The 21,379-nt window shown below is 41.4% G+C and overlaps 1 protein-coding gene and 1 long non-coding RNA gene across 2 annotated transcripts; one reads left to right on the plus strand and one right to left on the minus strand.

Moving 5' to 3' along the window:
- Positions 1 to 454: 454 nt before the first annotated feature.
- LOC143106220 (uncharacterized) lies at positions 455 to 5,188 on the minus strand. The gene is made up of 5 exons (XR_012983647.1): positions 5,107 to 5,188; positions 1,632 to 1,731; positions 1,308 to 1,383; positions 1,059 to 1,190; positions 455 to 690 (listed from the first exon to the last, which is right to left on the minus strand). It is a non-coding gene; the product is annotated as an uncharacterized LOC143106220 (long non-coding RNA).
- Positions 5,189 to 14,787: 9,599 nt separating this feature from the next.
- On the plus strand, positions 14,788 to 20,729 carry LOC143105747 (BOLA class I histocompatibility antigen, alpha chain BL3-7-like). Its single transcript, XM_076269840.1, has 5 exons — positions 14,788 to 15,298; positions 17,807 to 18,094; positions 18,249 to 18,362; positions 19,839 to 19,886; positions 20,509 to 20,729. The coding sequence occupies exons 1-5, from the start codon at positions 15,088 to 15,090 to the stop codon at positions 20,547 to 20,549; spliced, it is 702 nt and encodes a 233-aa protein (XP_076125955.1). The 5' UTR covers positions 14,788 to 15,087; the 3' UTR covers positions 20,550 to 20,729.
- The last annotated feature ends 650 nt before the right edge of the window (positions 20,730 to 21,379 follow it).

Here is a 21,379-nt window from a genome sequence, read left to right on the forward strand (position 1 = left end):
ACTTCATATTCTCACTTGATATGATCCATGTTTCAAGTATTAGCTACTTATATGACCCCGGACACCTCTTGTTCTTGTTCCCATATACCCCCTGATATGTCAAACATGGGGCTACGCATATACAGCCCATATACTGCCAGACACAGCTAATTTTGCAGGCATTTATGTGTATGCCTTTATTTGCTTTTCGATAGGCTTTATGCCTTTATTTTTAATCCTGTGATTTATGTAATGGTTTTAAATGTGAGATAGTACATAACCAACACTGAGCGTATTGTGCAACTTTAACTTAAATAATATTTCATATTAATTTTACATACACTTAATTACATTATTTACTCTGAATTACACCTGCTAAATCCCAATTACCTATTTTACTTTACCATGAAAATTCATATACGACAGGCAATCAAATTTGTTACATGGCCTTTATTGTATTTATCAATCAATATTCAAATCAACATGGCTTTCTCGCCTGCAGTAGGGGGCTTACGCAATGACACTCGCCCCCTCTCAATGACCTGCCTCGAGTGAGAACAGAGACTTCTGCTTGACCACAGTGGTTTAAACAGTCCATGGTCTGGGCGTGAAACGTCCTTTAAAACATTTTGGGCCCTTGTCTGTACTCTTCTGGTATAGATGGTAGGGAGAGGTGTTTTGATGGTCCCTTTGGCAGTAAAAGTCAGGTGTCTGTAAAAAGAGAAAGAAAGTATATCTTACAATTGACCCTGTCCATGAATATAATTAACTCAGCTTGTGTGACAAATAAAAGCAAACCCACAATAGCAGCCTAGACGTCAGGTGCAATAGTTAGAAGTAATAGAGATATGTATTACAGTTGTGCTCATAAGTTTACATAACCTTAGCATACACATACATTTAAAAATCATCTGATCTTAATGCCTTAATAAAAAAAGAGGAAAAATCCAACCTTTAAGGAACACTTATTTATTTACGATACATTATTCATTCACAAAGAAAATTGTTGTCCTTAAAGGTTGGATTTTTCCTCATTTTTTTAATTAAAGCATTAAGATCAATTTCCAAAAGTATCATACCTAATTGCAACACTGTCTGCAGAAGCTCTTGCCTTCTTGCTTAAACCACTTTTCTGATGCATGAACAGATCCTCCCCCATCTGACGTGCAGTGCCAGCCTCTGGCTCCAGGCTGGGATTTGCTGGATGGCACCTAAAAAAATAAAACAGCAATTGCTATACATTATGTTATTGTTGATTAAGATAAAAATCAAACATTAAAAAATAAGTTGGTAAGTAAATCAGGTGGTCAAACAAAAATGATAATTACCTTATGAAGGCACCCTTGCCACCATCACCATCAATGTTAATTATTAATATCAGTTTATTTGTGAGGGTTTCAGTTTCTGTAAATAGAAAATAAGATTGAACTAAATTATGATTATGCTCAGTTTGGCATATATTCAACACATTATTTACATTACCACCAACATAATGGTAAACATGGCTAAACTTCAAAAAAATTCAAGACTATTATTAAAACCTACAATAATGATGATTAGTTCCTGTATTAATGCATTACATTGCACATTTGTCAAACAAATTAGAGTGTGCACAGTGTCATAGCCCTCATTCAAAACACACAAACACTTACAGCATGTGGAGGGCAGCAGCCATGGCTTCCAGACATAGTCAAATAGCATGTAGTAGTACCAGGACAGACCGACTTTGCCCTGGTCTGTTGATGGAGCCCACTACAGTCATAACAACAAACAGACACATGAAAAAAGGGGATAAACTAAACACAGCAACAGACACAAATACATGCAAACACATTATAATGTTATTTGCTATTCTACATGTGTGTCTGTCTGTCTGTCTGTCTCTACCTGGTGAGTGAACTATCTTGCGGGATTGAAAGTTCTTTTGTATGGAAGTGGCACACATTTGGAATATAAACATAGTAGCCAAGTGGGCTATTACTACTATTCTGATTATTATTAACATTATTGGTTCTCATACAGTTTGACGTCAATTTCATTTGAAGCTTTGTTTTTTAATTAAATCAACATTGGTTTATCAGTCACCCACTTATAGACAAGTTACAACATGATTGATCCATTGTTACGTTGGCCTACAAGGAAGCTTGTAATGTTAAAATAGTATGAAATTATAGATGCTCAACTTTAACAAGTTTAATAAGCCTTTCTTATGTGTTATGGTTTGTAGCATATAGTATGTATTTATTTTCATTAGGCTATTGATTGAATTGTTGTTTATTATTGCTATTCTTCTTAATGTAGGCCTACTTCAAATAGTTTAGGCTTCTGTTAAATCTAACTTTGTATTTTGTTATTATGTGGCAACTCCAGCTGAACCAAATTCGTTTTGGCAGCATGGGGACCAGGGGAAAGCAGATCATTTAAAATGTGGACTTTATTCCTCCAACAGATCTCATGCATATTATAAAAAGTAGGCTAGACCTACAGACTATAGCAACTATAAAATCTCAAAGATATCATTGAAATTGAACCATAACCAAAATAATTAGGTAAGTAGGCTAGCCTTGGCCTGAAAAAAGTAGTCTTTACACTGTAAATAGGCTAGTCTATTTTTGAATGTCCCGAAATTAGATAGAAATCAAACGGCAAATAGCCTATCAGTGATGTTTTATGGTACGTTTTGGGCGTAGGGCATGCGTGACTGTTAATTAGGCAGATCTTGGGCCTAGGCTATCTAATATGATAGCCTATCCAAGGGTGGAGACCTACCCAAAGATATCCAGAAATGGTGTGTGTGACTTGTGATTTGGGTATGCATACCCCTGATATCTCATTGGCATATCAGGAGTCAAAATAAATCAATATTTTCACTGATTCTTAAAAACTCAGGATATAAGATGCTCCTGATATGCTGCATGTCATAAAAAATATCCGGTCAGTATATCCCCTGATCAGTGTTGCCACAGTTACCTTGAAAAAGTAATCTGATTACTGATTACTGATTACTCCTTTAAAAAGTAACTTAGTTACTTTACTGATTACTTGATTTTAAAAGTAACTATGTTAGATTACAAGTTACTTTATTAGTTACTTTCAGCAGCTGCCGACAACACCCCCAACGCCTCAACATAAAAATGATAACCGGTTTTGCCAATACTCACTATACTGGAAGTGCATTTTAACAGCAATGTATAGCAGACATCCCAACCTAACCTACTTAGAATTCAGATGTTTGTTCAATAATGTCTAAGTACACCAAATAAGGAAGGCCTATTGATAGAAATTGTTATAGTAAAATATGTAGATTTTTTTTCATGTAGCCTTGGCAACTAGCCATCTGATAGCCTATAGGCCTGAGTAATATGCAAATGAAATTACACTTGTTAAACTCACCTCAACAAGTCTTTTGCAATCATTTAACCCGCCGTGAGCAATGCTAAAGTTGCTGTTACAAACAGTGCAGTGTGCAAGATTATCATTATGTTTTAATCTTTTAAGACAATTGGGTACACTTTTGTGTAGTCTGATGTGAAATGGGTCTTAAATCTTCCTTTTTGAGGGGCACTGACGCTGCCATGACGCTTCTGTTCCTAGATACACTGACTGAACTGATTAATTATGTTTGGGAGAAAAGAGATATAAGCACTTACACTGAAAACGGATTGGTTGATTTAGCAAAACAGACCAGGATGCTCTCTGTCTTGGATGCGCTTCAGGCACAAACGCACCACTCCTCTCTCTCTCCCTCTCCGTTGTGTGCGCATTAAGCTATGCACACGCGATTTGAAGCAAAGATTCTAGAATCTTTGATTTGAAGTCCGGTCTGGCTTGCGTGCTCTTGTTCGCTCTAGGTTCCGGGAGATTTTATGTAATTTGCGGGCGTCAGGAAGCCGCTATCAATATGTGGGAGACTCCCAAAACTTCGGGAGACTTGGGATGTCTAGCTAGACAGCACTTTGTCGCCAGCACAGAATGTACAATGTACCTTAATGTTGTCATGTTTAGCTGACACAAACTCAAAGTAATGACTGATGAAATGTGCATCTCTCTCTCTCCCTCCACCCTCCATTGTTGTTTTCGTTTGTGTCGCTGCACGTGAATTGTCCTCATGCTGAAAACGTGAGCATAGCCTACATGACATTAATCCCCAAGACAAGAAGAAAGCAAGGAATATATCTTTTTATTAAGGAAAATTACAAAAATAGTAACGCACAGTAACTTAGATAAGTAACTTTAATCTGATTACTGGTTTGTAAATAGTAGCGCGTTAGATTACTCGTTACTGAAAAAAGTGGTAAAAATAGACTAACGCGTTACTAAGTAACGCGTTACTGGCATCACTGCCCCTGATTCAGAGCCTTTTCACCCAGTGTAAAAAGATAAAAATGCTAAAAGATATAAAACATAAAAATGCTTATTTTTTTTATTCCATGTTTCTAGCACATAATTGTCTTCCAACCTAGCCTATTGGCATGTGGCAGTGTAATCTTCAGTCAGAACATATTGGTCAAGAGAAAATCAACATTAAATCAATATTTGCCAGGGGTATGAATAATTTTGTTCTTAACTGTAAGGGATAATGGACGACACGGTCTGTTAACAGAAATGAATGCACGTCGAGGTTGTAAAACGGCCCCGACGCGAAGCGGAAAACCTCGTTAACAGACCACCGTGGAGTCCATTATCCCGCTTATTCCACTGTTGACACTTGCGTTGTGTTCATTTCCTGTTGCAATTTAAACGTTTTAATCGCTCAAACTTTGTTTGATTTTTTTTGTAGAACTACTTTCTTCCGACACATATCTAATTTCTCAACTTGCATGACAAACTGCCGTTAGGCTACTAGTTCTAAATGGATGGTTTGGAAAGTGCCAGTCCAGAGACGGTTGATAAAGCGAGACGATTCATAGCCTACTAAAAAAATTCAGAGTGTGCTCGGAGCGCTCAGAGTGGCGAACGCACCCATAGATCACAAACAAGGAAACAAAGTAGGCCTAATATATCTGGCGTGCGTGACGTGTGGGTGGAGTTTTTCTAACAAAACGTTTCTGTGAAGAATAGAATCTCACATTAAGTCCTGCGGGTGAGGGTGAGGGAGGCAGAAACTAGAAGCACAACATTCCTAACCTGACAATAGCCAGATGAATTTCACTCCACCTAGCTCCACTCATCCATCTGGAACCGATCCATTGAAGTGTTGCTTCAGAAGGCTGGGCCTAATCAAAAAATGCTTGCATATGATTGAATAAGCCACTTGTCCGTCATCTATTGACGTGCTACTTCAACCACTCACATCGAAGCCAACCCGTGACGCTGATAATAGTCTCACAGTCGCTTCTACGCAATGTCACATCTATGAAACTCCCGCCCTGCGTCCTGATTGGCTGAACCATAAAGTCGGTTGCAGAAATCACTCAGAAGAGGTCCCAGATGGATGTGAGTGAAGCTAGGCGGAGCTAAGCGGAACGACATTCATCTGGCGAGGGCCAGGTTACAACATTCCAGGAACTGAAAGCAATTGATATGCGTCACCATGTCGAGGCTACTGTTTATCTTTTGTTCATTCCAGATTATCTCTGTAAAATCAGGTAAGGCATCTTTCATAGATTCTTTAACCAAAACGCTGCACTACATTGCTAGCCTAGGCCTACACATACTTGGGATTCTGCTAGTGACATTTTGGTATTCACACACTGGCATTCTGCTACCTTTGTCTGGATTCTGTGACACAAGCTTACATCGCAGACCCCTCAAAATTCTGCGCCATGTTGTTGGAGCTGCAAACAATGTCAGAGGTGCATTACAACTGTGGAAAATTCACCTTGATTATAAGTTCATATGCACTGTTTTATCGCTGGGTTTTACTTTTAGGATTTGTCATCTGATTATAGGGATTATATATGGTTCGGCCGAATACCGAATGCCTTATTTAAGATTAGGCCGAATCCCGAACCAAATAAAAATAGAATAGAAAATTGTAATGTGTGAAACATGAGATTTAATGTATAACTTTTAGCCAGAACAGTATTGGATTGCAATTTTTTGTTGTTGAGTCCATCTAATACTCCATCATCAACCTACACTAACTTCCACTTCTAAAGGCTTTCTCTGAATGCTACCATAGTTTAAAGGCATTCCTCTGTTAAAGGTGCTTTAAGCGATGTTGGGTAACGTCACTTCTGTTGATGTTCAAGCAAAACAGAGAGCTAGCTCGCTACTCCCTCCCCCTTCGTCCTGTGCAATTGAAACTCACCTAAACACGCATCTCGTCAGTGATTGGCTGGAACAGTTTGTTATGTTTTTATGGTCCAGTCTAGACCATTTTGTTTTTGTTGTCGTTTTTGGAGCCTGGGCTGACCACGTTTTTTTTTTTACAGATTTGGAAAAATCGGATCTCATGTGGTTTTTCACTGTCCTGACTGCCAGAAAACCAAGCTAGACACAATCTGGATATGCTAAAAATCAGATTTGGAGTGGTAATGTGAACAAGGCTTTTGTCACCAAGACACAGATATAAAACATATAATCACACAGGGGTCCAGGGCCGTTTCAAGGAATTTGGGGGCCCCAAGCAAAATGGACATGGAGACCCCCCCCCCCCCCCCCGCAAGCAAAGCCTACAGGAACCACCGCATAGCCATACAGTTTAAGTTCACCCACAGTTTATATAAATACAACATTTTGACAGTGCAATACTGCAGTTGTATATATATATAGAGAGAGAAAATAAAACACTGCCATCTTATGCAGAAAAAGGATGCATTGTTCAAACTATAAAGAGTGCAGGTTGTATAGCAATTTGAAAATCCAACATAAATACAAGTACACACACACACACACACACACACATAAGATTAACCTTTCAGGCCATCTTGTGGAGGTATCCTTAGGAAGAGCCTGAGGGCTGAGAAATTTAAGCAAAGCACCTTGAGGGAGAAAGAAAAGATATGTTGGCATTTCCATATTTTGATATTTAGAAGGGATGCAGCTGCTTTCACAACTACCAATGCTTACTGTAAAAACATCCCAAGCTAATGTTATACATTGACCTAGGCCTACTTGTAGCTTAACATAGCATTTAAGCATTCTGCTGTTTGAGAATTAGACAGACGCACCTGATGCTTTAAAGACAGTAAACAGCTGGCGTGCATGAATACTACTAGACATGAATGTTCCAGTCTGCTTTGATGCACGAAATTTATCGTGTGGTTTTCCTAACCCCGATTTGGTAAATAGATTATCACGGTCGAATAGTTAGTATAGCAGAGAAGCTATGCCACTTTCATCAAAACCTATTACAAAGCTATAGCAATGTTATGTCATTAAATACGATAAACAGTGATTCTGGAACAGATCTGCGTCTTCCTTATCCTGTTAATAAACATATTACAGTATGTAACCATATTCCGTCCGTTCGGGAAAAAAAGTTGCGCTAACTGTTCTAGTTTGTTACAAGCAGCATGGGCCGTCAGGCAGGTAGTTAACATACATTTTTTTTGATAGGCTAGCCTTCCTGCTGCGACATTACACCATTTGTACAAGACAAGTAGAGCTATTTTATCCAGTGTAATTTATCACTTACCACTATCTTGTTTTTTCTTGTCATCCTCTTCCTTTCTCTTCTGGCTTCCGGACGCATAACTCCGCTTCATCATGACTGCCTGTTTTATATTTTCGCGGTAGCAGCAGAGACCACAAACCTGGCTGGCTGGCTGCTGTCAGCGACTACTGAGAGGGGCCCCCTTGAGGGGGATCCCGGTATTGCCAGTAACAGTGTCGTTGCACTTTACTGCATTGACTATCAAAGGGGCGCTCAAAGTTTGTCGTTGCATTTTATTTTTAATCAGTCGTTGTCTTGGGGCCCCTGGCCAGCTCGGGGCCCCATGCAATTGCTTGGTTTGCTTGCCTTCTAGCGACGGGCCTGCAGGGGTCATACTCATGCATACCAGAGGACATTTTTCCCACCCACACATACCCACACCATGCACCAAGGGCTTGGCCAGGCAGCTAGACAATTTACTCAACTGATTTACAATAAAGGACAACTCTGGCCATTTTTAACAGAGCCCTGTTGCTGTAGGTCAAGGAGTACTGTTGGTCAGAAAAACAGTGAATGACATATTTGAATGACTAAATAAAAATCCTTTGAGGACATTTAACCAAGCACACCAGCAGTGTTGCCAGGGACTCGTTGTTGAGGTCTCGCCACTTTTAGATTTCTTGACAGTGCGCTCAAAATAGCTGTGATGCGCCTGACCATATTTTTTCATTGACAGGTGGCAGATTGGCGGGGGGTGGGGGGGTACTTTTTACCCTACCACTTTACTATTAGTCTAGTAGACAGAAAGGTGATCCCGGAAATGTTGAGTACTGATAGTATATTTTTACTACCATATTTCTCTTGAGACTTAATCAGGACGATGCAGGTCAGAATCCAGGCTTTATTCTTTTCAATGAGGGGCCTAGTGCCCCTCAAGGGAGAAAAGTACATGTTTGTGTCACCCCATCATGGGTTTCACCAGATTCTCAATATTCTCTTCTTTCTCTGACTAACAGAGACCATATTTAAAGTTACACACAAAGAAGGAGTGACCTCTAGGTCCAACCCAGTTTGAATATGCAATAGAAAGGGAGGATGAGGATTAGGCCTTCATCAGGTCTGGTCAGCTTCTATTATCTTTTAATTAAAACTACCCCCTTTCCTGGGAAGTCCTTCAGAAGCTTGGACACATGCTGTTCTACAATCATTCACACCTTGGTGATGGGCAAAAGGCATAAACAATGGATACACTGCATACAGACCAAAGACACACACACAGGGTACACATGGGTACACAATCACAAATGACCATAAGAACTATACAGTCTTCAAGTCATAAAGACTTGAATCATTAAACCATTCACATAAAATATGAATACAAAATATTCCCTTCAGTACACCAAAGTTTTATGATAGAAATATATAGTATGGGTCCCCAGAATGCAGAAACTGCCGGATGCTAATTTGCATATGTTGGGCAATTTGTGTAATTAAGCTAATTAGCATAACTTAGCATAATTGCCTATATTGATCATATTATAGGAGCTGCTTGGCCAAAATGGACAATGTTAGTATGTTTTTAGGGGTTACTGGAGATGCTGAGTCCATATCTGACATTTTCAAGATTCAAAATCACTATTTAAACATGGTTTGGTCACGTTCTTACTCTCATTAAGCTGATTTTGCTGAGTTTTTGGGGGCGATTTAGACGGATTTTTGGAGGATAAAAATGTTCAGTGTTCAGTGTTCAGTTTTTTAGGAATAATTTCAAGTTATTTCTGAATTCCACAATAATTTTGGAAATAGCTATTCACTGGCCCTCTGCTGTGACTCACAATTGAGTAACAAAGGGAAGAACTAGCCTCTACTACTCCTCACTGCCCTCATCCGTTCGCCTGTCGCCATCTTCTCCAGACTCTTCATCTCTGTCCTTCTGCTCTTTTTGCTGTGTATATATATATATATTGCAACATGTAACATCACTGCCTTTGCAGAAACAATAATTAGTACAGGCCAGGCCTGCGGCTGCACAGCTGCACTTTCCAGATACATGTATACACAGTTTTAACCCAGCTTTGCAGTTACTGCTGATAACATCTAACAAATCAGCAGGAGCAACAGGACTTGAATCGAGGGTGGGCGAGTTCCTCTCCTTTCTTCATACCTGTCTTCTTACTCCATCCAAACGCGGTGATATCCACAGCCGGTGGATCAAGGCGGTCTGCTGCTTTCCAAAGCAGCACCTGTAGATGGGCACGTTTTCCATGGAGGAGTAAGTTGCGTTCTGTAGGAGACAGTGTCTTCAGTGCTGGAGGAGCCGGGAGTGGGAGGCCTCACCGCCAGGGATGGATTACTGCACGGGCCTACCGGGCCCAGGGTCAGGGGGCCCTGAAGCCCAAGCCTTTGCATGAAATCATTGCCTCAATATCAACACATCAGGATGTATGGTGTATGAATCTGATTGAATTTAGTCCATCCCCAAAATGCACCAGTATACAGGAAATCACATCAAACAAATTAAAACATTTCTGAGGAAGGACCCCCCAAAGCCCCCTTCCACATGCGACAATTAGTGAGGGGCCCTTAATACATCTGGGCCCAGGGGCCCGAAAGTTCATAATCCGTCCATGCTCACCGCTAGGTGGATGCCCAAGCAAAAGGATCCGAAGAGAACCCTTGTAAGGGGTACTAAGAAGCTTACAGAGGCCTTCAGTAGAAGCCACGGGAGGAGACCAGCCGTCGCCTGGGCCTGGCTACGGTGCTAGCCTGAAGAGGATCTCGATGCAGTGGACACGGCGGAGAAGGGCTTCACGCGACCGGGAGAGCGGGCCTTGGAAGATGAGGTGGTGACGCCGACCTGGGCGCTGACTTCACTGTGAAAAGACCTTGAGCCCCTGCCCCTGCCCCCGCCAGGCAGCTTTAGGTTGGAGTTGGCGGTGGCCCTGTCTGCGGAGCAGAGCAGAGGTGGAGCGGCAAGGAGGTGGTGCCTTGATGATGGACGGTTGGCGGAGCCGTTTGAGGCACGACGGTTGGGCAGCTCCGGCGGAAGGGCACTCTGAAAAACGGAACTCTAAGCCTTTGGGTGTGTGTGGGAGGCACCATGCTGTGCGGGTGCCTGTTCTTGTTGGCCTGTTCGCCGGCGGTCTTTAGAAAAATAAGGGGAAAAAAGTTTGTTGTGTGAAATCCGATGGCACGAGCCAGAGAGAAGGTCTAGGCCTTGGCGCAACCGTGGCAGAGTGGAGCGGCCGGGAGCAGCGGAGGACCGCTATGCGACGAGGCAGCAGAGGAGGGAAGCCAACGTCGGTAGCTGTAGCCCGATTGCGCAGCGTGGTCCGGCTACGATGGAGTCTGCTGCCTCGACTGGCGAGACGACGGAGCAGAGCGTTGGAGGTGCGGTGCCAGTTATGGTGTTCAGTGGTGGGGAGTCTGTGCCAGTGGAGGCTAGGCCCCGCCAGGTGTTGGAGGAACATTGTGGTGGTGCACACTGCGAAAGTGCGACCTGAGGGTGTTCTCTGAAGGGAGCTGGGGACGAGCGGCGACAGGCCAGGTGACTGCCAGCACTACCCGCATTGGGCTGCTGGTGGTTGTGGTTCCCCTGGGTGAGTAGGGCTCTTGCGGTGTGTGCACCCCACCTGCTGTGTGGCAGTGCCAGAGACTTTGCTGGACTGAATGTGCCGAGGACAGCAATGGCTTGTTGGGGGAGCTGTGCTTCAGCGTGCTGGACTGTGCTTCAGATTCCCACAATGTTTTGAGCTGGGGATTCTGGGAGATCTTTGGGGTTGTTATTATGTGTGCTTGTGCCTGTATGGTGCGGCTGCGTCCAACCCTATGTGTGTAAGGTGCGAGTGTTCTTGACTTCCCTGGCGTGTGCTATGTTCTACGCCGATGTCCCTGCTCCAGACGTTTAATAAAGCTTTTTATTAGACAACGCTGTCTCATCAATCATTACACTATAAAATATGCTTAGCATCATTAGCATGCTGCACATATTTGTTAAAGCTCTTGCATTCAAGTTGAGTGATCATCTCAATACCAATGTTTACCAAAAGGGCTTGTCCCTACGAGAAGAGTATTACCTTAAACACACATGAGGAAACTTAACAGTCCAATCAGTAGACTATGATAAGCTAGCCAACTATGCTTCTTTGTGTACAATATTTCCAGGCTTCAACCAGACAGCTGAATGTGGTAGAGTTGTAATAGAAATAGTAGGCCTAAGCTATAGGCTAATCTGCATAAAGTGTGCTGTCATAAATATCAGACATTCAGTATTCTCTCTTTTAATATCAGGATATAAAATAATACAGATATATTATATTGTAATCCTCTGGTGTTCTAAGGTAGGCTATTGAAATGTCTAGCCCGACCCCTCCAAAAAAATCGAGGTTCGTATCAAACCGTGGGTCAACGGTCAAAAATTGTGATACGAATCGAATTGTTAGGTTGGTGTATCGTTACAGTCCTACTGTATATCGCTACAGCCCTATCCTCCAAAAATCTGTCTAAATTGGACCAAAAAACTCAGCAAAATCAGCTTAATGAGAGTAAAAACGTGACCAAACCAAGTTAAAATAGTGATTTTGAATCTTATGGACTCAGCATCTCCAGTAACCCCTAAAAACATACTATCATTGACCATTTTGGCCAAGCAGCTCTTATAATATGATCAATATAGGCGATTATGCTAATGTATGCTAATTAGCCCAATTACACAAATTGCCCAACATATGCAAATTAGCATCCGGCAGTTTCTGCATGCTGGGAACCCATACTATATATTTCCATCATAAAACTTTGGTGTACTCAACATTTCCGGGTCCACAATGGGGCTCTATGGGCTGTCCACCGGACTATATGCAGTGTTTCACCAAGTTTCTACACCTTTTCTTTTACAGATTCTCATTCTTTCTGGATGTTTCACACATTCATAAAGGGTGAGACTCCATTTCCAGAATTCCAGACTCTATTTATGCTGGATGACATTCCGATTGGATACTACAACTCAGATGACAACAAGCTTGTACACAGAGGCGTGAATGGTCCAGAGAGAACACCTGATGCTTCAGAACTGAGATTTGTTTCTTATATGGAATTCAACTACGGACTTATGAAAAATAGGGTCACTTATCTGAGACATATCCTGAACCACACAAACAGTGAGTTAACCCTTAGAACCCGATTGACGCAAAGTGCGTCAAAAAACACACCCTTTCTTCTCTGTTACATTGCTCCGGAACTGTCTATTGCAGCGAGATGAAACCTTTATTGCTTGACAGAGCAGAAGTGGGGCTTTCCAACGAGACTACGCACTCGTCTGTACGATCAAGTATGACATTTTTTAAAAATCATGAAATTAAAGGGAAACTTGGCAGGTTTTCCCCCTCTGCTGTAGAAATTGTGCATTATGCTATTTCAAACTGTGGGAAAAGGTAACGATAAAGCACATGGATTTGTTTACAAGCTAGCGAATGGTTAGCATAAGTTTGGCAGAACTATGTGGATGTTACAAGGTAAGAAACACGATTTAAAACGAGTTTCTTGTTTCTCACTTCTCTTTCCGGGACGGTAGTCTCAATGTTGCAAGGTTGGTTTTCCGCCTGGGGACGCTAGGGGCAGCAGGGAAAGTCACCATTTTCACCAGAACAGGTCATTTAACCATCCAAATGATTTCTAAACGGGTTTATTACGTTGAAATAGTTGCCCTTTAAATCAAATTGCATGTTATTTACAGTCTTCTTTGCGTTCACCTGCGCACCCATTACTCTCTTTTGAATTACTCGCGAACCCATGATCGCATAGTTATGGCAAGTATATCAGATGAAAGAGGAGACACGGGGTTCTAAATTACCTTTTTTGATCACCAGCCAATGTGGCTGGTAACTTTCTAAAGTTACTAGCCAATCAGAATTTCTACTAGCCAAAGTCCTGACTCACCATGGTTGTTAAATATCCCATGGCACCTGGCACATCGCAAAGAGTAGGTGGTTCCCTGATTTGCTGGCTAAATTCCCAACCTGGTTCATTCAATTTGGCCTTGTAATCATCCTCCCAGTGTGTAATTGGTTCATTCACTCCTTCACTCTCCACCTGAAACTGTGTGTGGTGAACATTCTGGCACATAATGGCTGTTGTGCATCACTCAGATGGGTGCTACACATTGATGGTGTTTAGTGAAATTCCGCCTCTCCTGTGAAGCAGTTTGAGTGTCAAGAAAAGTGCTATAACTAATATGTTGTTGTTACATTAACCATTGACTACATGCACACACACGACATGCACACACACGACACACACAAACTCGCACACAAACACATAAATACACATACACACACACACACACACACCTTCACATACATGCTCCCACACATACAAACACACCTACAAACGTGATTATGTTATGTTCTGGACTTGGCAACGGTCATATTTTGTACTGCTCTGCAGTACATCTAGTTATAAATGGATTCAGGTCCATCATCATCAATTCATCATTTAAAAGTCAATTTGTCAGACACCTGCATAATACCAGGTGCGCACTTTAGAACAATCAGTTGAGAATGTGTAGTCTTTCACATTAACATTGACATGGTGTGTGTGTGTGTGTGTGTGGGGGTGGGGGGGTAATATGCTCTGCACAATGGATAGACATATAGGTTAAACAATTGTGAGAATATTATTGGCCTAGTCAAAATCTCTACTTCAGCCGTGATTCAAACCTCTATGCACGTAACTGTGTTGCACACAGTATCAACAGTCTTAGCGCAATGCACCACAGAGCTGACGACATAAGTGAGTGAATAGAAGCTAAATACCAACAGTTTCACCTACATATTTAAATTAGACATGTTTAAAAGTTAATTCAAAGCAGTCTTTATTCTCGAGGGCAGCCTAAGCTAAGCCTATATAAACCAATGAATTAACTTGATGACCCAGGAATAACAAAAAACTCCAGAGATGATTCACGGATGAAACTCATCATTAAAAGTGCTCGAAGCAATTTTACGCAGTTCCTAAGCTAAATATTTTTTTGTCACATACAGCAAACATCACCTCACCATCTGCTAGCTGCCTGTGCCCTGAATACACTGTAAAATAACGCGGTCTCTGTGGACAGCACAGGCTCCAAAAACGGCAACAAAAACAACCTGGGGTGCGTTTCTACAAAAGTTAGCAACGACATTGCTCAACCACCATGGTACGACACAACTTGCGTTCAAACAACTACGTTGTAACCATAGACAGTAAAATATATGGACCAACAGACCCCATAGACTTTGACGGAGACAAGTGTAGTCAATTAGAAACACTTTTCCGGTTGAGGGCTGAGTGTGCTGCACGTCGTCCAAACGCACATTGGTCCAAAATTCAGAAGAAAAATAGAAAAAGGAGTTATGTGTGCATTACATAATTGTTAGACCCAGAAATAAACTAATAGTGGTGCAGCAGTTCAACACTACTAATGTGGATTTTCATGTCTCAACATCTATCTCTCTTGTGCTTTCTGAGGTTTCCATGTTCTACAAAGAGCTGCAGGATGCCAGTTGCAGGGAAATGACGACGTGGGAACTTTAATGAGCAAAGACACATTCAACGGGGAGGCTGGAGATGTCCGCTATTATGATCCACAATCTGACAGCCTTCATACTGACTGGGTGTGGCCAGACACACTGGAGAACACATGGCCTAGGGGTGCCCATATAGCTTATAAATGGTTCCATCCTCACTGCATTGAACGCCTGAAGACAAACCTGGAGAAAGAGAAGAATCGTGTCCTTAAAAAGAGTAAGATAACACCACCGTACTCTGTAGACATATTTATATTGTGCATGGATAACAGTTTTTCTCCTTTAACAGTGATTCGTTTTAAGGATGACTTGTTCTGACTGTATTCATAACTATCTTTTTACATTTACATTTATTCATTTTGCAGACGCTTTTTCCAAAATGACTTACGTCAATTATATTACAAGGGGATTGTTACGTTGGAGCAACTCAGGGTAAAGTGCGTTGCTCAAGGGCACAATGGTGGAAGCCAGGAATTGAACCCACAACGTTTCAGTCTACTGCATGCTAGCCCAGCTTCTTAACCACTACGCTACCACCACCCATTAATTTTTTATTATCAGGCCATCCTTAAAAATATTCTTGTTTGCAATAACAGCCAAAAAAATATATAAAAATTGGTAGGTCAATATTTTTTTTTTCAAGATTCAAAGTAAAAAAAAAGTACAATTCTGGTCATGGTGATTATGTAGGTATGAATTTAAGCAAATGTGCATATCGTGACGCAACTTACTGGGTCTTTAACCTGTGCCTTCAGGCGCATCATTGCAAACATCATTCTGATGCAGGTTATATAGACTGCAGGTTATATAGACCAGCCTTTCTCAAACTTCTTTGACCCGTTCATGGCAGACTTTGGGGTCATAGGGCCCACCTACATGTACCCAACCCCCCCATCAAATTATCATTATCACAATTATTATGCACTTTAACTTCAATGTTTTTAAAGTGCTAACATTGTTCACAAAAAAGTTTGTGAAAACATGCACATCAGAGGACTGCTTGTAAGATACAATTAGTTTCATTGCTTTTGCATGGTTGCATGATGCTTGCAATTATATGGGTGTATATTTGGGATGTTTCCCTCATGCAAGCATCATACACTGGTAGGCAAATGGAGAAAGAAAAAATAACCTTCCAACAGGTTGAAGCGGAGCTTTGCTACCAACGTTATCGAGTAGTTTCAGTTTCTCTCCCGCAGACGTGCACACGCATGCATTGAATGAATACTCCACTTAATTGAATGGATCCATATTTAATGACATCGATAGCAGAAACAGTTTGTTTTCTTTTTTTGTCGGTCTGCGGTTTCTTGATCAACTGCGAGGCAAATTATCAGACGAAGAACCGGGCCTAATTTCACTCAATGGCTCCGCGGACCAGCAGTCTCCACGTTGCATACCCATAGTTTGAGAAATGCTAATTAGACCACAACCAATTTGAATTCTTCGACACAGTCACCGTTAGACTAGAGGGGAGAAGGTATGGGAAAAGATCTGGGCACAGTTCTTCCAGAACTTCGTGCCAAGTTAAAGCGTTGTTGAGATGCTTGTGTGAATCCACATCCCCAACATACTTACAGCACACTGCCCCCCCCCCCCCCCAATACACAGCACATTGTCTCATGAGGAAGCTTCTCCAACACACATATTGCACACTGCCCTCTCCCCACATACACAGCACATTGTCTCATGAGGAAGCTTCTCCAACACACACATTGCACACTGCCCTCTCCCCACATACACAGCACACTATCCCATCTCCCCTGTCATCCCCCCAACACACACACCAAGACCCCTGGCAGTTGGGTTAGCCCCTTGAGCCGTGGATCTGCCCAAGGTTTCTTCCTTAGTAAGGGAGTTTTTCCTTGCCCCTGTTGCACTTGGGTGCTCCTTGTTGGTGCCCCCCCCCCCCCAATCCTCCCCCACCTTTCTTATGCAGCCCTTGCCACTTAATCTACTAAACCACTCTTCTACTGCACTTTTTACTCCCCCATTAATGCACAAATAGGCTGACACCAGACATAATTTCACTGCATTTCTTACTTCCAGTAACTATATGCATGTGACAATAAACTTCTTTGTGTCCTTGAATGAAACAAAGCGTATAGGCCATAGTGTGACCTGCGTAAACCAATGGTAGATGACGCCACTTTATTTAAGAGAGCCTACATTTGTATGTAGGCAATTTATGTTCACAATACTTAGGCTTACTAAAATAAATATTATTTTATTGCATCTGTATTGGTTGTTTAGAGTAAAAAAAAAAAATTGGTCGGTCTTAACATAAGTTTACAACCGGCAAGTCGGTCGGGTTATGGCAAACAAAAATATTTGTAAGGAGCCTTATGTACTTCACTTTTTTAACTATTTTTGAACTATTGCCCTTTTATGCTTTTCTTTACTAAATTACTCTTTGCTTTTGATCATGTAAAGCACATTGATCATGTAAAGCACATTGATCATGTAAAGCATATTGATCATGTAAAGCACATTGATCATGTAAAGCACATTGAATGAACACTTGAAATGTGCTGTATAAATACACTTGACTTGACTTAATATCTGGCCAAAGAGAAAAATCATATTCTTAAAAAGAGTACTGTAAGATATACCTCAGTACTCTGTGGACATATTAGATTGTGTATGGATTGTGTTTTTCTGCTTTAACAGTGATCCATTTTAAGGAAGATTTCTTCCTTACTGTGTTTATGACTACATTTCACAGTGAAGCCCAGAGTCAGGCTCCTCCTGAACACTCACCCAGACTCTGGAGGGGCCAAAGTGACCTGCCTGGCCACTGGTTTCTACCCCCGTCACATCAACCTGACCCTGCTCAGAGACGGCCAGCCTGTGTCTGACCACCAGATCACTGGAGGGGAGCTGCTACCTAATGGAGATGAGACATACCAGATGAGGAACAGCCTGGAGGTCAGTGCAGAGGAACTACAGCATCACCACTACACCTGCACAGCTGAACACCTCAGCCTGGACAACAAGCTGGACATCAGTTTAAGTATTATTGATTTACAAATATGGAATGTTTGATATATGCTTTGTAGTGTAGTTTGTAGTTTGTTTTTTTAGTATCAGGTGTATGTTGTGTTTAGTTTTGATGTCTGTGTCTGCTTTGATGGCTGAACCCTCATACTCCTGTACTCTCTGGGCAGATCATGAGTGGGATTCAGTCACCACATCCATAGTGCCCTCCGTGCTTATTGCTGCTGGGTTAGTGTGTCTTGCTGGAGTCTTTGGCTTTATCATATGGAGGAGGACCCACACAGGTGAAATAGCTCTTACTGATTTCACTTAAAGACTTAATTGAGACACATAGGTTATCGATATCATACAAATACAATCATAATTAAATTAATTATTAAACATTCAATGCAGCTAAAGTGTTGATGAAGTCCAGACCTATTGAACTGGTAAACTGTGTCAAATCAATGCTATTGTGCTGATTGGAAATACCCAGAGGCTCATTGTGTGTACAGTTGATATTTGTGCATCAACAGAACAGTACAACTGCTCATAAAGTGAGACTCAAGGGGCCCTATCATGACAGTCTAAAGCGCATCGTCACTCGTCAAAAGCTTATTCAAATTTAGTAGGATGTCCAGTCCACATAGGGAGTGTTTTCATTATCAAACGTCGAGCACATGGTGTTCCTAGGTTTCTTAATCAGTCATGGATGTGTTTGGGGCGTAACATCATTTAAACCAATGAGAATGACATCTGTCCACCAAACCATGCTTTACTAAAACCTAGCATAGCCTTCACACATTTGCACTTGTCTATTATTTGAACTCATTAGCAAAGTGAAACTAACTTGGTGTGTCAGTCAACGTCAAGACAGTTATATGCAGTAAGTTACTTTCACTATTGACTGACAATGGGTTACCATCGAAAACATAAGCTGGAAAAAGCCACACTTACCCAAATATTGCTCAAATGACTGAATAAAACAACATTTATCCTGCAGAGGAGTTGCTTATATCTCGTGACAGTGCGTCTTCAGCTGTGCTCCATACGTGTCTCTCGCCTCTCCCCTAATCACTTTTAACTGTCATTACCAATTTGCAAATGATGGTGAATAACTAATGGACGTGCGCTGGTGTGCGTTCATGGATGATAGAAGGATGGTGCGTGCACCCGCCAATATGACTGTTGACAATGCGCTCTTAAAAAATAACATAAACAACTCCCCATAGACTTCTGACCAGGTTTACAATAGCGATTTTTAGACAATGCGCTAAGCCACTCCCTAAATTGTTAATTGCCACACCCCTGGGCACGTTGTTTAAAAAATAAACGTGCAAAATTATGAAAATACACTTTGCGCCGGGTGGAAAACGAGTTTTATGCCATGCGCCAAGGTGCAAAATATGGTATAAAATAAGGTATTTTACTCTGACAGATGGTAAAATATGAGCTCTGCAGGGCTGATGGCAAACAAAAATGTCAGTTTCATATTGAATTCCAGTGGTGATGTACACACAGTAGGCCTAACAGGTGATTATGTGACACTGGGACATAAAATAGCCATGATACAACAGTGAAAATAATATTGTGAGATGTGTTATGTTCTTACGTAAGGAATAATGTATAGAACGCCGGTTATTATTGGGAAAATAAGTCCCGACAGGGCGAACCGGACCACGATGTGCAGCGGAGGATGTATTGTACATGCTATTACCTGAATGGTATGACTGTAATCACCTGCCCTGTTTTGAGTCAAATGGTTATGAACGCTGTTTCAGGTCAAGGCTCACAGACCTCTCTGCAAGTGAACAACACAGAGGCTTCAGGTGAGTTTGCCAGAAATTTAATAAAGACCGTTTATTATCATTTGTGTTGATTTGTTCATGATAGCTTTGCATAGCTCTCATTGTTCTCATTCCATACATTTTGTTCATAACTTGCCATATCCTTATGTGTATCCTTATCCGTATCTTGCCACAATGCCAAAAGTGATCCTAAGTTGTACCTCTTGATTCGGATACACATTTGAAATGTAATAGGTCACAGATGATAGTTTCCGTGTTGCAAATGTAATATGTAATGACACTATTTTAATTACTTAATCAAAGTTGCATAACTTATTACATTTGATTACATTGATATACAGGGACAAGATACAAAGCAACAGAATGAAGCTTATATTCTACATATAAGATTTAGATTTTTTAAAGAAGAGTATCCATCACCAAGATTTTGTTAATTCAGCAGAATCTGTCTTTAATTTAATGACATATTTTCAGTAACTGTAACTGATTACTATTACATTTATTTAGTAATTTAATTATGTAGCTCTCTTGTAATTAGTTGTCCTCCAACTGGTGATGTAATTAATGAAAATAATGAAAACAGTCTAATGATTCAGACAGTTCTGAAGTTAATTAAATCATGTTTTCTTTATATTTCTTTCAGAGAAATACACAAGTGTGTCAACCATGGATGCAAATTCATGACGTCACATATATATCCTCTTATCTAACTCTGGGGTAGATGACAAAAAGTTGGCGTGTTCCTTTAAATAAAGCATAGATTATGAAATATACTTTTATACAAAGATGTTTTTTGACATCTATGGCCTTTGTGTGTGTTAAGCAATTAAGCTAAAAAATAAACCACAACTCTACAGCCTCAAAGGTGTTGATGAATTTCTTAATTTTCTATTGAATGTTTTGAGGGATTAAGTTAAAGAAATGTTGAGTCAAGGCTGATTTGGCTGATTTGACACTACCTGAACACAGTCAGGCAATGTGATTCCTTCAGAAACAGGTCTTTTTATAATCTCTCTGTAGGCCTACATTTTCAAAGTTTACAATACTTTGGTTTGCACCCTAACCATGCTAACCTCTCTGAGTTTTTTTGTCACATTCAACCCCAGAGTGTAGCTGCCCCCAGAGTGTAGCACTGCTGCCCCAGAGTGTAGCACTGTAGCTGCCCCCAGAGTGTAGCTGCCCCCAGAGTGTAGTAGCACTGTAGCTGCCCCCAGAGTGTAGCTGCCCCCAGAGTGTAGCTGCCCCCAGAGTGTAGTAGCACTGTAGCTGCCCCCAGAGTGTAGCTGCCCCCAGAGTGTAGTAGCACTGTAGCTGCCCCCAGAGTGTATCTGCCCCCAGAGTGTAGCACTGTAGCTGCCCCTAGAGTTTATCTGCCCCCAGTGTGTAGCACTGTATCTGCCCCCAGAGTGTATCTGCCCCCAGAGTGTAGCTGCCCCCAGAGTGTAGCACTGTATCTGCCCCCAGAGTGTATCTGCCCCCAGAGTGTAGCACTGTAGCTGCCCCCAGAGTTTATC

The sequence above is a fragment of the Alosa pseudoharengus genome, unplaced genomic scaffold (genome assembly GCF_046254945.1).
Source record: "Alosa pseudoharengus isolate Yale_2024_CS ecotype anadromous, Long Island Sound unplaced genomic scaffold, YU_APseudo_1.1 YU_APseudo_1.1_scf_6, whole genome shotgun sequence".
Classification (NCBI taxonomy): domain Eukaryota; kingdom Metazoa; phylum Chordata; class Actinopteri; order Clupeiformes; family Clupeidae; genus Alosa; species Alosa pseudoharengus.

Coding starts and splice junctions, on each gene's coding strand:
- LOC143105747 (XM_076269840.1), top strand. CDS start 15,088: ATGAGCAAAGACACATTCAACGGGGAGGCTGGAGATGTCCGCTATTAT. Junction 18,095..18,248: donor CAAGCTGGACATCAGTTTAA/GTATTATTGATT, acceptor CTCTCTGGGCAG/ATCATGAGTGGGATTCAGTC. Junction 18,363..19,838: donor ATGGAGGAGGACCCACACAG/GTGAAATAGCTC, acceptor ACGCTGTTTCAG/GTCAAGGCTCACAGACCTCT.